This window comes from Amphibalanus amphitrite, unplaced genomic scaffold (assembly GCF_019059575.1).
Source record: "Amphibalanus amphitrite isolate SeventyFive unplaced genomic scaffold, NRLGWU_Aamphi_draft 000035F_arrow, whole genome shotgun sequence".
Lineage (NCBI taxonomy): Eukaryota > Metazoa > Arthropoda > Thecostraca > Balanomorpha > Balanidae > Amphibalanus > Amphibalanus amphitrite.
Window position 1 is genome coordinate 432,225 of NW_024881531.1, and position 14,200 is coordinate 446,424.

A 14,200-nucleotide genomic window follows, 5' to 3' on the forward strand; every position below is an offset into this window, starting at 1 on the left:
TATACAAAACACTGTACTAGAACGGAGCCCAGTGGGCATATTGGTTCAGATGAGAAAGACTGTATAATCACAACGGTAACCTAAAGGCTTCCAGCTCTCGACAAATAGCTGCTGAATATGAGGCTCGACACAACATCACCCCTTCCACAGACCCAGTGCGATCGCCCACAGTTCACGCAGAGGTCTCTAAGAAGGTCAACAAGGCCTCTCAGACCCCAAAGCTCAGAGGTCTTTCAGAGGTCAGTGGTCGCCGGTCACAGACCGGGTCACAGGTCACATCTCAGCTGCCAGCCGTTCCCAAGGAGGTAGTGAGCATGACTAGGTGGATGCAGCATGTGCGTGGACCTGCAGCCTGTGCTTGCACAGTTCTCGTAGTCTCACGCCGGCTAAACCTTTGGTGCGAAAATGACTAGTGCTGAATAAAAACATGACTAGTCCAGATGGTGACAGTAGCCATAAAGCGGCAGCTGAACGTCCGATGTAACCCAGTCGGCTCTACGAACACTGAGATAGCTGGATAGCTGCATTGGGTCTAGTCCAGGTGCACTGCGTAATCCATGTCACTCAATATTTGTTGAGGTTTTGCTCACATAAGTGACGAGTAGGTGGAACTGAGCTTACTGGAGCGCAGGGCCAGGCGATCAAAATAATTCAACGACAGCGCGAGCTGTTGAGCTCACTGAGGTAATTGTACGGCCAAGAGTCGACTGAGTTCACACAAGCAGCCAGTAGTGTTCAGCCTGCACTCACGAGAGCGGTAGGTGGCCGTACTGAGCTCAGGCGAGTGATAAGTGAACTAGCTCGCAAAAGCGGCAGTGGTGCCGATCTGAGCTCACAGTAGAAACCGATACACAGTCTGAGCTTGCTAGGAGCAGGGAGTAGTATGTGGCCTGGTTCTGCCTACATGAACGATAAGTGGCATGACTCAGTTCACAGAACAATATGTGATGTGCCCGAGCTTGGTCTGAGCTCCCAGGAGATGCAGATAAGCCCATCTACGCTTACAGGAGCGGTAGATGTCAGCTCGCAGGAGCGGTACCTAAGTCTCTGCTCGTAGGAGCTGTAGGTGAGTCAATATCATCTAACGGGAGCGGTAGGGCTCTGCTGACAGAAGATGCAGGTGAGTCAGTCCGAGCTCACAGTAGCGGCAGGTAGGCTGGCCGGCCGTCGGTGGACGGCGGCCAGCACTCCCAGACGGAGGGAGGTGCCGGCAGCGCCACCTGTCGGTAGGCGGCCTCCTCAGTCAGCGCCGGTACTCCGTCCCAGTAGGGGGCGCTGGCGGGCCCGGCCCACACCGGTACCCAGGGCAGCACTGCAACGACACGGAACGGCGGTCAGACGGGACAAGTAACGGCGGTCAAATGGGACACGGAATGATAGTCAGACGGGACGCAGAAGCTGGCACGGAGTTACAGAGAGAAGGGGTGAACGAACTAGTGGATGTTTCGTAGCGTAGGTGCAAGAGACGCAAAACTGAACGACAAATAGGTCAGTTATGAGTAGTCATTAATTAGCCCTTGAAGAATATTACACAAACCATACTTCACTGACGAAAACAAGAAGTGAATTTAGCGACTGGTGTTTTAATCATGTAGTTCTCATGTGCATTGATCTTACGTGTCATGGCCTGCGGGTACTGCTCCCACTGCTGCTGCTCCTGGACGTGAGCCGTCTCCGGCTGCGGCGGCCGCGGCGGCTGCGGCTGGTATTGGTGTAGAGGCTGCGGCGGCTGCTGCGGCTGACAGAGGGACAGGTCGAGGCCAGGGTAGGGCGCCGGAGCGACACAGGCCGGCCCCGCCAGTGGCGCCCCCGCCGGCGCCCCGGCGGCGTACCCCGGCGCCCCCGGCGGACTCAGGCGCGCTCGCTTGGTGGCGCCCTCGTCGAACTGGAGTCTCCGCTTGGCGGAGCCACCGTCGGCGTGCTCCGCCGCCGGCCGCCGTTTCCTGGGTCGGGGAGCGTCGTCCCCGGCAGGCCTCTTGGCTGGTCGACTGGGCGCCTTCTCAGGACGGGTGGGTGTCTGCTCAGGACGACTGGGTGTCTTATGGTGCTCGGGAGTGACTGAAGAAGAACAAGAAGTCCCACCGGACGGAAGGGTCTGGACGGAACCAGCTGACTCACCAGGTCTGGTAGTCTCAGAAAGTTCAGCTGGCTCTGTTCTAGTCGATTCTACCGCTGAACTGGTAGTGATAGTGGCCTCCAAACGCTTTGCGCCATTGAGGTTCTCTTTACACGGGCTACTGATCTCACTATTTGACTGTGGTTGAAGAGGCGACCCTCGGGCTCGTGGATCATCCGTCTCGGTACCCAGTGGACCCCGAGACTCAGACCCTCCACTTGACAAGCATCGGGGCTCAGTTTCAGAAGTTGAACATTTCTTAGGCTCCTTATCCGTAGCTGAGGCTCTCCGGAGCTCGGTCTCTGCAGCTGAGGCTTTCCGAGGCTCTGTGGACTCGGCTCTAGTGCCCTCAGGAGAGCCGCTGTCACCTCCTGAACCGCCGCTCGCCTCATCATCAGCGTCAGCGGCGCTAGAGTAGCGCTCCGTATCGCTCAGATACCGGAGCAGCATCTTCTTTTTGTACTTTGGAGAGCCGGCGGCCGGAGGTGAACGACCACGACGACCTGGAGAGGTCAGTGTCGGCACCGCACTGGGGTCAGACGGGTCGACCCGGTCAGCGGGGTTGGTGAGGTCACTGGGGTCGCCGGGGTTGACACCGTTCAGCTCGATGCGCTGCTCCGCATCGATGCCGGTAGAGGTCTGCTGTCTGGTGTCGTCACCTGTAACAGGTGGAAATAAGCGTCACCGCTGGGGAGCGTCGACGGATATAAAAAGTCATATCGACACAGTGCTGTCTGAAACATCCAGTCGTACTATTCGAAATGCATGCACATATACCTCCGATACGTTTTGATAATTGTTCACGTAACCGGTAACACACTGCCGTGTCGGGTTCGTTACCATATCCTGTTGAAAAGTTGTGCCTTCGTGCGTAAATGCCACGAGGTCCTAGCCAGTATGTAAAGTTAAAACTATGCAATGCATGCATAGAAATTTAAATATAACCCGACGGTAGCCAACGCATTTTGTTCCAATGTGTTATTTGCAGAGGAGCGCAGAGGAACTGCACGAGTTCGATGTTCTTCCATGTCTGATGACTGCGACTCTGCCTGCGCCTTTTTCATGGTGTATTCATTATCTGCATTGGCTGCGCTGTGTTTTTGCTCGTGTGACACGCCTCCTCTGTGCACTGTTCCATCGACTGTCGGAGTCGCTGCGCCGCGTGGTCGGGCGAGGCACGCCCCGATAGCTGGCCAGGTGCCCACTCCGCTTACACCCCCGCTCCTCTCCTCTCTCCACCCGCTCTGCACTCTCTCCAGAGCCCCGCCCCGACCCACGTGCCTCACAAAGTCCTGCACAGGCTGTGGGTCTCAGCGTGGTGTCTCCCCTGTAGCGTTCGACTGGTGACTCGTGCCGTGCAGACACCTCGCGGGGAGGGTGTCTGCCGCGCGGAGACTCCCGCTGAGACCTCCTGCCCTGCAGAGCCCTGAGCGGAGAGCCTGTCCCCGTCTGACCGCACTCGCGAACCCCCCCCCCCCCCCCCACACACACACACACGGCGCTGTAGAGGGCACATGCTGGGTGCCGACGTGTTGCCAAACGGCCTCTCTCGGACCCTGTAACATCGCGGCGCTTGCGGTGGAGCCGCCCCTGCCCGGCTGTGCAACATGGCTGAAACGGTTCGCAGCGACGCAGGACGAGTTATGGTGCTGTTAACGTATTTGAGAACGACCCCGTGACGGACATCAGCAGGGGAGCCGAGGACATCTCGGGGAGTGGAACCGAGTGGAGCCGGGAACGGTGAAATGTCACACGCATTCGTATGCCAATGGCTGAGTGAATGACATGCCGTGCATGGTTTAGTGCGGTAGGTGGTGGCAAAAAATTCAGGGTTCATTCCAATATTTATGTGTTGTTGATAAGAAAATTCGATCATATTTGGAATGCAGTGGTGACTGGTGATGATTAATTTCAAATTAGACGAACAATCTACTCCATCCGTCTAAGTGATGAAGATGGACTGGTTGACTCCGATTTTGAAGTCGTAACTTAAAACAGTAAACCAGTGTTCGCCACGGGCCGGGCCAGCCCAACGGGCCATGGGCCGGGCTGGGCTACGGGCTGGGCCGGGCCCCCAAATATCATTAGTTAACGGGCTATGGACGGGCCGGGCCAAGAGCTTTGTGCACTATGGGTTTTGCGACTAATGTCAATTTAAGAAAATTTGGAAACTGATGCAAACAAAACCCACTGGGGAAATACAAAAACTAAACCAAATTTAAGCAATGCAAAAGAAAACCTACTTGATATTGAATTTTGGGAATCTTGAGAACTATCCAATATCACATCATGTCACACATAGGAGGGTTTTCATACAAATTCCGCAACCAAAAAGATCAGAGAATCTCTAGCATCATTAGTTTGTTAATAAAAGTTAAAATGTAGTCATCAAAATAACTTACTTAGCACTAAAACTCCAAAAACTAAGAAGCCACTCAACAATGATGGGCTACAGGGCTACATTAAGTTTAACACATATATGGCGATAGTGAGACAATTCCAACACAGTCTTTTTTCCTTCACCGACGGCTTTTTAACGAACAGAACCTTAAAAGGATACTCACAAAACACACTGTACGTAACGAGGAACTCTACAGAGTATTTCGCGATGAAAGCTTCTTTAAATGTCCATAAATTTGTCAAAATAAATCACAACAAACCAGCGCCTTCTCAACAAAACTTGCAATCATGGCGGCGGCGCTATGTTTATGTGACGGCATCTAGGTAGTATACACAACAGTATATCAAATAAATACGTTTTTTAAGTAAGTATCAAGGTGTAAAACAAAATTTAACAAATAAAAAATAAAACCTAAATCACGAAGTCTGAAAACACGAACGAAAAACAAAACAAAAACTTGATCATATATGTTTTATTATACAATTGGTCAGGATCGCTACCTACCGCAGCTGCGACAATCAAGAAGTGTTCGCTCATTTTCGATTGATGATAATGATGCGTAAAAGTCGCAAAAGTACCCAATGACATTTCAAGCTTACCATGTTTTCTGCTTACGCTGCTAGCGATATCCATATCTTGAAAAGAGCCTAACATAAAATAGCAAGGAAAGTAGCAGATAGTTGTCCACAGAGATTCGGTTGACACGTGGGCATGAATTGAGAATAGATTAAATCAGTTTTGCTGATAAATGGATGGATTTTCTCTTCTTTTGGAAGACAGTGCTTAAGTTAGTGTCACCTATTTTGTATGCTTTCTCAGGCTTTTGATATTGCAGCATCTATGGAGTGAATTTAACAGCAAGGTCAATCCCAGACAGATTCATCAATTCCCATAAGTCAAGCTTTTTTCTGCTGGTAAGTGCTGGGAAGCATAGAGTATGTTGCAAATACTTCCTTCAAGTATGCATTAGAGTCACCAATTATGAATGATAATGTTCACACACATCAGCTTGCAAGATAACTTTACTCATAGAATGTAGTTAATATAATCATGTAAACTTTTTATAGGTGTGTAATCATGACCTAATTGACTGAGGTGCTTGCTGTTACTGTTAAAATTTGTGCCATAGGTGCTTGAAATGATTATATTCATTGAAAAGAAGGGAGTCATGATTGCCATGTTAATATTTATGCAGTTTGAATTGTTCTCAAAATAGTGTAATCAATCATGCTTATTATGGCAATAGACTAAGACAATAACTAGATTGCTATTTTTGACGGGCCGGGCCGGGCTGGGCTTGGAATATTTGCCAAGAGCGGGCTACGGGCTGGGCCGGGCTCTGAACCCATGGGCCCGGGCCGGGCTGGGCTGGGGATTTGGGGGCCCGTGGCGAACACTGCAGTAAACCGCAAAATAACCAAACTATATTGTTAATAAAACACTGAAAATCTCTCCAATTTTACGGAAGTTGAAGGACAATAACAGAATTGCTCCAACTGTTCCTGTCGCTATGTTGCAGGCACTTTAGAAAATCAGTCATTTTGTAAAATGCCTAGGCATTTTACAAAAAGACGGCTGTTTGAAAAATGACTGAACGCAACCAGGCTTTTTTCAAAATGGCTAGCCATTTTACAAAATGACTAGGCATTTTGCAAAATGCCTGACCAGCATGATGGAACGTATAGATCCCACTACAGATACTATGGCCAACAGTTTTTGGACGTCTTCCTATACCCTATAGGTACGTGTTCAGCCTGTAGCTGATCGATTTGAAGCTCTGTGATGACGACAATGCTGCAAGTAACGACCAGGTTGAGTTGCAGACTCGGCTGTAGCATAAAGCATTGTGTGGCTTAAGCCCAGTGTGGACCACCCCTCCCCTCCTCAGTTGACTGGACAGCGCTCATTGGCTCTAAGGAACTTCAACAAGTCTACCCTAGGCCTATATCCACGCAATTGTTTACAGTATTATTGTTTAGGTTTTCTTCCTAACTTTTCTTTGATCACAATGAATATTAAAGCAATAATTAACAAAACACGATTAATTTTGTTCTGTGGCAACAGCTTTGAGTATACCTACTTGCATGGTCCCAGTTAAAAATACGAGTATCAAGCTCCACATCGGGAGAATCATCAGGTCGCTTGGCGTAGGACGAGAGCGTTGGTTTCAGAAGAAGTGTGTGGGATCGAATCCTCGCGACCTCTAATAGTTTTACAGATACAGGCCGGCATAGGGCCAGTCGTTTGTTGACGCTCCAGATCGATCATTTTAAATCCAGCAGCGTCGCTGACGTGGGAGTTGGAGATGTCGCGGGCCTGCACTTCTCAAAATAGAGGTAGGTATGGACTTCCCACTGCTGGACTCCTCTGGTCATAATGCTGGACTCCTCGGTCCACCTACACGCTACCAAAACGTATATAATTAGGTACTCGTATCTACAACACGCTGCTCAGTCATTTTGTAAAATGGCTAGGTATTTTGTAAAATGCCTAGGCATTTTGCAAAATGACTGGAGAGTCAGTCATTTTGTAAAATGCCTAGGCTTTTTGCAAAAAGCCTGGAAAATCAGGCATTTTGCAAAATGCCTAGGCATTTTACAAAATGACTGATTTTCTAAAGCGCCTGCAACAGCTATATACCTTCTCTCTCCCTCACCCCCTCTCTCTCCCTCTCCCACTGACCTCTGCCGCCGTCGTTCCACACGGAGTCGTCAGAGGACAGTGAGAGCAGCTCGGCGTTGCCTTTGACACACGAGTTGTACAGACGTACCCGCTCCTGCCAGGGCAATAGCTCGCCGCTCACCACCTGCTTCAGCCGACGGCGGGCGTTGGCGAACCACGTCGAAACCTGAGAGAAGACGACGCGCACGTTTGAAAAATGAAACTTGAGTAAAACTCAACCAACATGAGAGAGTAAGGGTGAAAGTCGAAATTATGACGTCACACCGTTCCGTGCTTCTATCCTCAGGATACTGAAATCCTTCTCCTCCACGCCGCAACCTCCCTCCGGGCTGGACAGGCAACTTTATTTCATGCGGGCTGCTCCCTTGGAGCGGCACCGCTGCTCCCGAGGGAGCGCACCCGGTAGCCGGGTGCAGTGAGTGCCTTGGGGCTGGGTGGCCTGTCCTCTGGACGGGCTCAGCCCCGGCGACTCACTAGGGTGCCTGCCCATACCAATGTCTCCCCCTATATCCTATCATCCTCTCGGCTCTGAAATGGTCTCATTGGACCGAAAGGGCCTAACCCAACAAAAAAATATGCCGAGAGAGTTAGGAAAATGATGTGCCAAGGCCATGACGATGAATCGATTGAGACGATGAATGACACGAACCGATAGACGAATGATGACGAATGCGACATGAGATATAAAAATACGGGCACACCGAGCGGTTGAAATGACACCGATAGATGAAAAACCTGATTGCGTGAGAGAAACGACGGAATCCACGAGCGATGAACACATGAATGCTCTATTGACATATTACAGTGCATTTTATCTCAAGCTGAAGGGAGTTTTGTTGTCGGATTGAAAGAAATATCAAACGAAGCAAGGTGGTTTCACTGAAATAAGATCTTTATGCTAATACAAAAGTTGGTCTTGGGATACCATTTAACATCCTTGATATAGGTGGGTATTAGGAGATGGGTTCAATGGAGGAAATTCTGAGTGTAGGGATTTTTATTGCTTGCGCCATTCTCCTGTAGCAGATTTGCTTACATACGTTCGCAATTGTGTACTTGCTGGACATCTGCAGCAACGTATACGTTATCATAGTATAACGTGCCGGATGGATGACACTGCACTTTATATGATTAGAAACATGTTTTTATTTACTCCGACGCAACATCTTGTCTGCGTACTGGGATGGGTCAGCGCCCCCCCCCCCTCTGGGGCAGGGATTGGTGCAGGGGGAGGGGGTCGAGGGCGGCGAGGAAGACCTGCCCTACGTCCGTCCGGTGCCAGCCCGGAACTGTCGGACCGCCGCGCCGGCGCGTCTGCCAGCGCGCGCGCCGCCGACACCGACGAGGAGCGATCGTCGCAGCCGACGGACCTCCGCGGCGACCACGTGGGTCCGACGACGCGGGAGACGGCCTCCCGTCGCAGCCGACGCGGTGGTGCCGACTCGGCCGGCGCGGCTCACGGGACGGACGGGAGGACCGATAAAGGCGATAGAGCTGGCAGGGATTTTGGAAACTTATCGATATTCGTTATTCATAACACTAGGCGGAAAGTGCATTTCATCAGCGACTTTCTGTTGAACCTATACAAAATTCACTCGTTCATATGTCCTCCAAAACTGAAGATGTGGCCTCAGGTCAGTGCCATGACCTGAGCTGAAAAGAGCGGTCATGGTACGTTGCAGGCAGCCTGTGTTTTAGAAATAAGTAATAAATCCATCCAAGGAGGTTTTATTGCACTGTTCCAGCTCAATTCTGACGATTGGGCTATACGGCAAGCATTGACTTGGTTCTTGAGGCTAGGTCATCTTAACGTGACCTGGTGACCTAGTATGGCTAATAAGTTTTATTTTTTTGGCGTAAAAGATATTAAATACCTTAGTTATATCAAAACAATGGAGATTCACGCCGCCGTTCTTAAATATTCACGAAAACTTGACATGGAGCGTAGGATCGCCCCCCCCCCCTCACACACACACACGCACACTATTACCATCACCCACCATGACCTTGGTTTATGTATCCCTCATAGCACCTCGCAGTCTCTTACCTGCTTCATTTGTGATTTCACGTTATCGACTCAATTCACATGGATCTTACTTTTTTCGAAGAACCCGAATAAAAAGATGTCTGAGTGCGATAGCTCATTAGCAACTGACAAATCACTGATCGCCGTCGTCGGCGCTCAGCTCGCTCCGCTCTGCGAGCAGCAATGCAGATTGCAGGTTCATCTCCCTTCCGAGCCCCCGTGCCTGCCTCACCTGTCCCAGGTTCATGCCGGCCGTCTCTCCGAGCTGCAGCTTTTCCTCCCTGCTCGGGTACGGATTGTGCCGGTGGCGCACCAGCCACCGTTTCAGCGGGTGCACCATCGCCTGTATCGCGGTGCGCTTCTTACGCACTTTGCCACTGCCGTGTCTGGCGACGGGAGAGACAAAATTAGGCTAGTTAGATTGCATATTGAGCACCATATGAAATTCACCCTACAATAGGAAATTCCGCGATCGAATGGTGGAGATCAGGGCCTAAGCGCGGGCTTTGGTTTTGTCCATTGCTCCAGTGAGCACATTATAACCAATAAAAAGTCCCCACCAATCAGATAAACGTCCAGCCTGAAAACTTGCGCACATCTTTAGTTACTGACCTGGACCTGTCCCGTCGCTGTTTGCTGGGCTCCCTTCTGACCTCCTCCCCTGGCGGTGGCCCGGACACTGCAGCTTCTCCGGCCTGCCGACGGATGTCGCTGAAGTCGGGGCCGACCATGCCACTGCCGAACGTGTGGTTGTAGGCGCGGCTGCGCTCCTCGGCGAAGCAGCGCCAGTAGAAGAGGGCACTCTCCTGGGGCGGAGGTGCCCCGAGGCAGACACGCTTGGCGGCTGCCTCTCCAGCGGGCGACAGGCAGGGCCGCTTGGCCGGGCCCGGCGCCGCCTCCGGCACTCCCGGCCAGGTCACTGTCACGTGCTCCATCAGTATAGTGGGCTGCGGGGCCATAAAAAGAAAACCTGCCGGGAGAGCATTTGACATTAATTGGAAGCTCTGAGCAAAATGCCCGAACAAAACAAACTGAAGCTGAGAAGGAAGTGTTTCAGAGCGAACACAGACTACCTATCACCCAAGGTAAAAAGTCCTTATATTCGCGTTGCGGAGCAAGCGGGCCTCCCTAGTTACTTACTATAGACGCAGCGCTTATTCAAGGTGCGCGATACGTAACAAAGGGCATCAAATTAGGGTTCAGCGGGCATTATGGCTGCATATCTCAAAGTTAGAGCTGGGCACGGTCAACCAAATATTACATAAACCGCCATCTCTGAGAATGACAGGGCGTCAGCCTGAGGACAGATGTATGCTAATTAAACATTCCTGACTTTTCGAGCCGTCCATCTAAGTTTTGTAGGTATTTCTGACTAAAACACGGCCGAATTCTGAGAATAACGCGGCGCCTCGGGGACGTGCGGCGGTGAGTGAGCTGACAGCAGCGCTCGGTCGAGAGAGGCAGCATGGCGGCGGAGCGCCTCATCCATCGCTCCAGCTGCCGTCTGTCACTGGGAGCTGTCACGCCGAGCGCGTGTCACCGACAACACGACCCCCCCCCCCTCCCCCTGTGCCGTGACGTCACAGCGCGTGCCGGACAGCCGGCGGCGATTGGCGCGTCAAAGACGACCGGCCGGTGACGACGACAGCAGGAGACTCAGACGGCCGAACCGGCGCGGCTGAGACGAGAGCGCCGCGCCAGCGCATTCTATAAACACCGGGCGCGGCAGAATTCCCGACTCCAATAAATCGTCGTGATCGACGAGCCGACGGCGGCGCGGTAAACCGTCGGCCGCGACGTTTGCGGCGAGCTGCGGCGTCGGCCGACGCGGCCGGTCGACGACCATTCAGCCACCCGCTGAGCGAGGCGCCGCGAGGGAAAATCAACGGTGGCCGCTGTGGTCGCAGACTAAAGGTCGCAGAGACATTTGGCGCCCGTGTGTTCACTAATTGATCACAAGCCATTTTTACTCTGTTTGCATTTTTTAGTTACGAAACCAATAATGGTGATTCAACCTCCTCTTATTCTTAATTTTTTCTTCATTGTCCCTCATTCTACTGTCATTAGCCCGCGCCGAATTTACTTCTGCCATTTTTAGGTCAGGTCAAAGGTCATATTACCAGAGTTCGTTCAAGTTCAAGTTTTCGACAAGCCGGCGCATACCTCGGGAACCAATATAGCTGCAGCGCCGCAGTAACGCGCTTTCAACAGCTTTTTAACGCTTTTTCGCTAACATGTCCTCAGATTTGACCTCAGATCAAGGGATTAGTCTCCAGAGGGCAAAAACTCAAAAACTTTTCCAATTCAGTGTGTCATGTTTTTTACCGGCAAACTGATCTTTGAGAGTATGTATTAACTGTAATGATAAACGTTCGTCCAAAAGAGGCACATTTCAATTTTGTCCCATTGACTTATAATGGAGAGGACGCCGAATTGACCTGACTTTCGTTCAGGAATATCGAAATTCCGAGATCAACAATTTATACATACTGCTACTCTTATCAATGGCTGAAAGTTCCAAAGCGATCGTTCGGTTGGCGTAGCTATGGCGGGAATTGGAAGTTCTTTTGAGCTTAGGTCATTTGACGTGACCTGGTAAACATCTCTTGAACGACCCGGGTCTGAAATTTTCGCAACATGTGCAGAAAAAGATGCATGATGAGGTGTGCCAAAATGGCCTCGCTGAGTGCCGACGTTTTTTATATTCGCGAAAAAGCCTGAGGGGGCGTAAAAGCGCCCCCCTCCCAGCACGGCGCGGACTGGTATTAAAGACGCAGACAATCTGTTGCGATAACATTTAGAAAAATAAAAGTTGCTATATAAAACTAGCAAACTGACGCCTAATCAGTGTTAAATAACCCATCGCACAGCAAATGACTTTTTTAGGTTGGCTGCGACGCCTCGAAATGATTGTCTAATGTTCTGGATGAAGGTGGATAAATGATTTTTTTTAAATCATGTTCCTAATTGCATTCCTTCAGTCCGTTCTTTTTTGAATTCGGTATACATATGTAAGCATAACGTTTTCTGTCGACACTGACAAGTAGGCTGTCGTGCACCGCGGCCTCATTCTCCCCACTGCACTGCCGTAGCCATTTGCCGCGATACCCGAGACGTTGTGATGTCACATCTACAAACAGGCCACTGTGCCTCATCTTGGTCAATGGTCAATGGTCATCTCTGCGCCCCAGGCGCCTCGCCGTACCAGCGTGACCGCTGCGTCTTTCATCGGCTGCATGGCGCGAGACTTGTGCCTTGCGGTACAGCATAGCTTCAGGCGCCGACTACTAGCGCCATCTATGAACAGGTGTGGACTGTGGAGTGTGGACGCAAGCGAGCGGCCGGCAACAGGCAACAATTTACGTGTCAGCGTATTGCACCTTACGGTCAATCGCGACTATTCAGCGTCATGAGATTCATTGGTTGTCTCAGACATTCTTGAAAATATGCACGTGAATGAGTACATAATTATTTTCACTTTCTATCATGTTATTTATGCTATTGTATTTGACAATTTACTCATGATTGCCAGAATATCGCTAAACGTTATGGTTGATGTAAAAAAGAACTCATTGTAGTCTTAGAGGCCGTATCTTCGCTTGTGGAATATTGATTTTTGCATTTTGCAAATACCTAGCTAGGTACAGCCACCGCTAAAGTAGGTAATGTGTGGTTTTAACAATCTCAACGGATGGCTTTGACCGACGATTTTTAAATGCGGACTGCTTGAAAAGAAGACGTCAATAGATAAAGTTGTAGCTGCAAGGGTGAAGATACATGTAAGCTACATTTAAAGTCTCGTTGCAGTCTGGCTAATCGTTCCTAGGCTTCAGAAGCAGAACATACCCATGACTGAAACCACACATTACTTCTGCTGTGGACTGTACCTATAAAAAACATTTATATGCATGCGTTTTTGCAATTTGTCGGGGATTGGCGTTGCGCTTTTTAGTCTGTATGATTTGTCATATGCATAGGTATTGGTCTTCAGTATCGACAGGAATTAAAAAGCGTTTTTCCCGCGACGATATCACTGTGAGCTAAGAGCATATGAGCTCAGGGACAACATGAGCCCCTGTATACCTACACACTAAAGAGAGCATTGCAACTTCTATACATACTATAGCTATCGCAGAATATAGGAGCGTGAATTTCGCCATAATTTTTCGTCAGTTCCTTAAAATGACAATGATGGTATTCATACGAGTTAGTAATTATCTCTAAGACGATATGTTCTCAATAATTTCATAGGTATTGATTCGGAGCCTATGACCATAAAACCCAACGCCGATTAAGACCCCAAATGTGACCCGTGATCCCTCACTGTCACTATGCTCATCACTGTCAGAACCCGCCCTCCTACATCCCACCAGGAATGTTTCACTGCGCCGGACCGGTCAGTTATGCCCTGAGGGCACGTCTGTCCTCTGGCCGGCCGCCGGGCGGGCGGCCCACCTGGCCAATAGCCGGCGGCGTCGGGGGCGGACAAGATGGCCGCGCCAAGGTGCGCTCGGGCCCGACATGCGCCCGGCCCGGCAGACAGACCGGCTCCTGGCAGAGTGACGTCATGCCATCCCTCCGCCACGGTCCCGACAAAACTCGGTGTAGATGGGCCGTGACGAGCGGCCGGCTGGCTTTTGATTCATTGAGGGATTCTTGGGCCGCTTCCGTCCCATTTTATCATATTTAATTGTGCTGGCTACCCTACTGGAAAGCGAAGACGCAACGGCTCACTTCTAAGAGCGTCGAAGGTTAGAACACAGCTTCCATGCGTGCAAAATGCATCTCGCTCCTTCCATTTCAATACATAATAAACTGTTCGCTTCCAACTCACGGAGCGTCGAGCAGATAAGTTTCGATGTAATAAGCGTCTACGTGCTGAAAAAAAAATCGGAATTTTCGCTTTGTAAAAATGACCAATTTGATCCGCATCATTTTTTCCATTGCTCTTCAGTGAAAGAAAAACGTAAGGTGT

General features: G+C 50.4%; 1 protein-coding gene across 1 annotated transcript; it reads right to left on the reverse strand.

Annotated features, from left to right (window-relative positions):
* Positions 1 to 2,000: 2,000 nt before the first annotated feature.
* Positions 2,001 to 10,160, reverse strand: LOC122370535 (homeobox protein Mohawk-like). Its single transcript, XM_043346202.1, has 5 exons — positions 9,838 to 10,160; positions 9,458 to 9,611; positions 7,200 to 7,365; positions 2,485 to 2,775; positions 2,001 to 2,017 (listed from the first exon to the last, which is right to left on the reverse strand). Exons 1-5 carry the CDS (start codon positions 10,158 to 10,160, stop codon positions 2,001 to 2,003), a joined length of 951 nt encoding a protein of 316 aa, XP_043202137.1.
* Between the last annotated feature and the right edge of the window lie 4,040 nt (positions 10,161 to 14,200).

Bases quoted from the DNA above. Each gene is read 5' to 3' on its own strand.
- LOC122370535 (XM_043346202.1), bottom strand. From the start codon at position 10,160: ATGGAGCACGTGACAGTGACCTGGCCGGGAGTGCCGGAGGCGGCGCCG. The intron at 9,612-9,837 runs GTCAGTAACTAA...TCCCGTCGCCAG, and splicing joins CAGCGACGGGACAGGTCCAG to ACACGGCAGTGGCAAAGTGC. The intron at 7,366-9,457 runs GTGAGGCAGGCA...GTCTTCTCTCAG, and splicing joins CCGGCATGAACCTGGGACAG to GTTTCGACGTGGTTCGCCAA.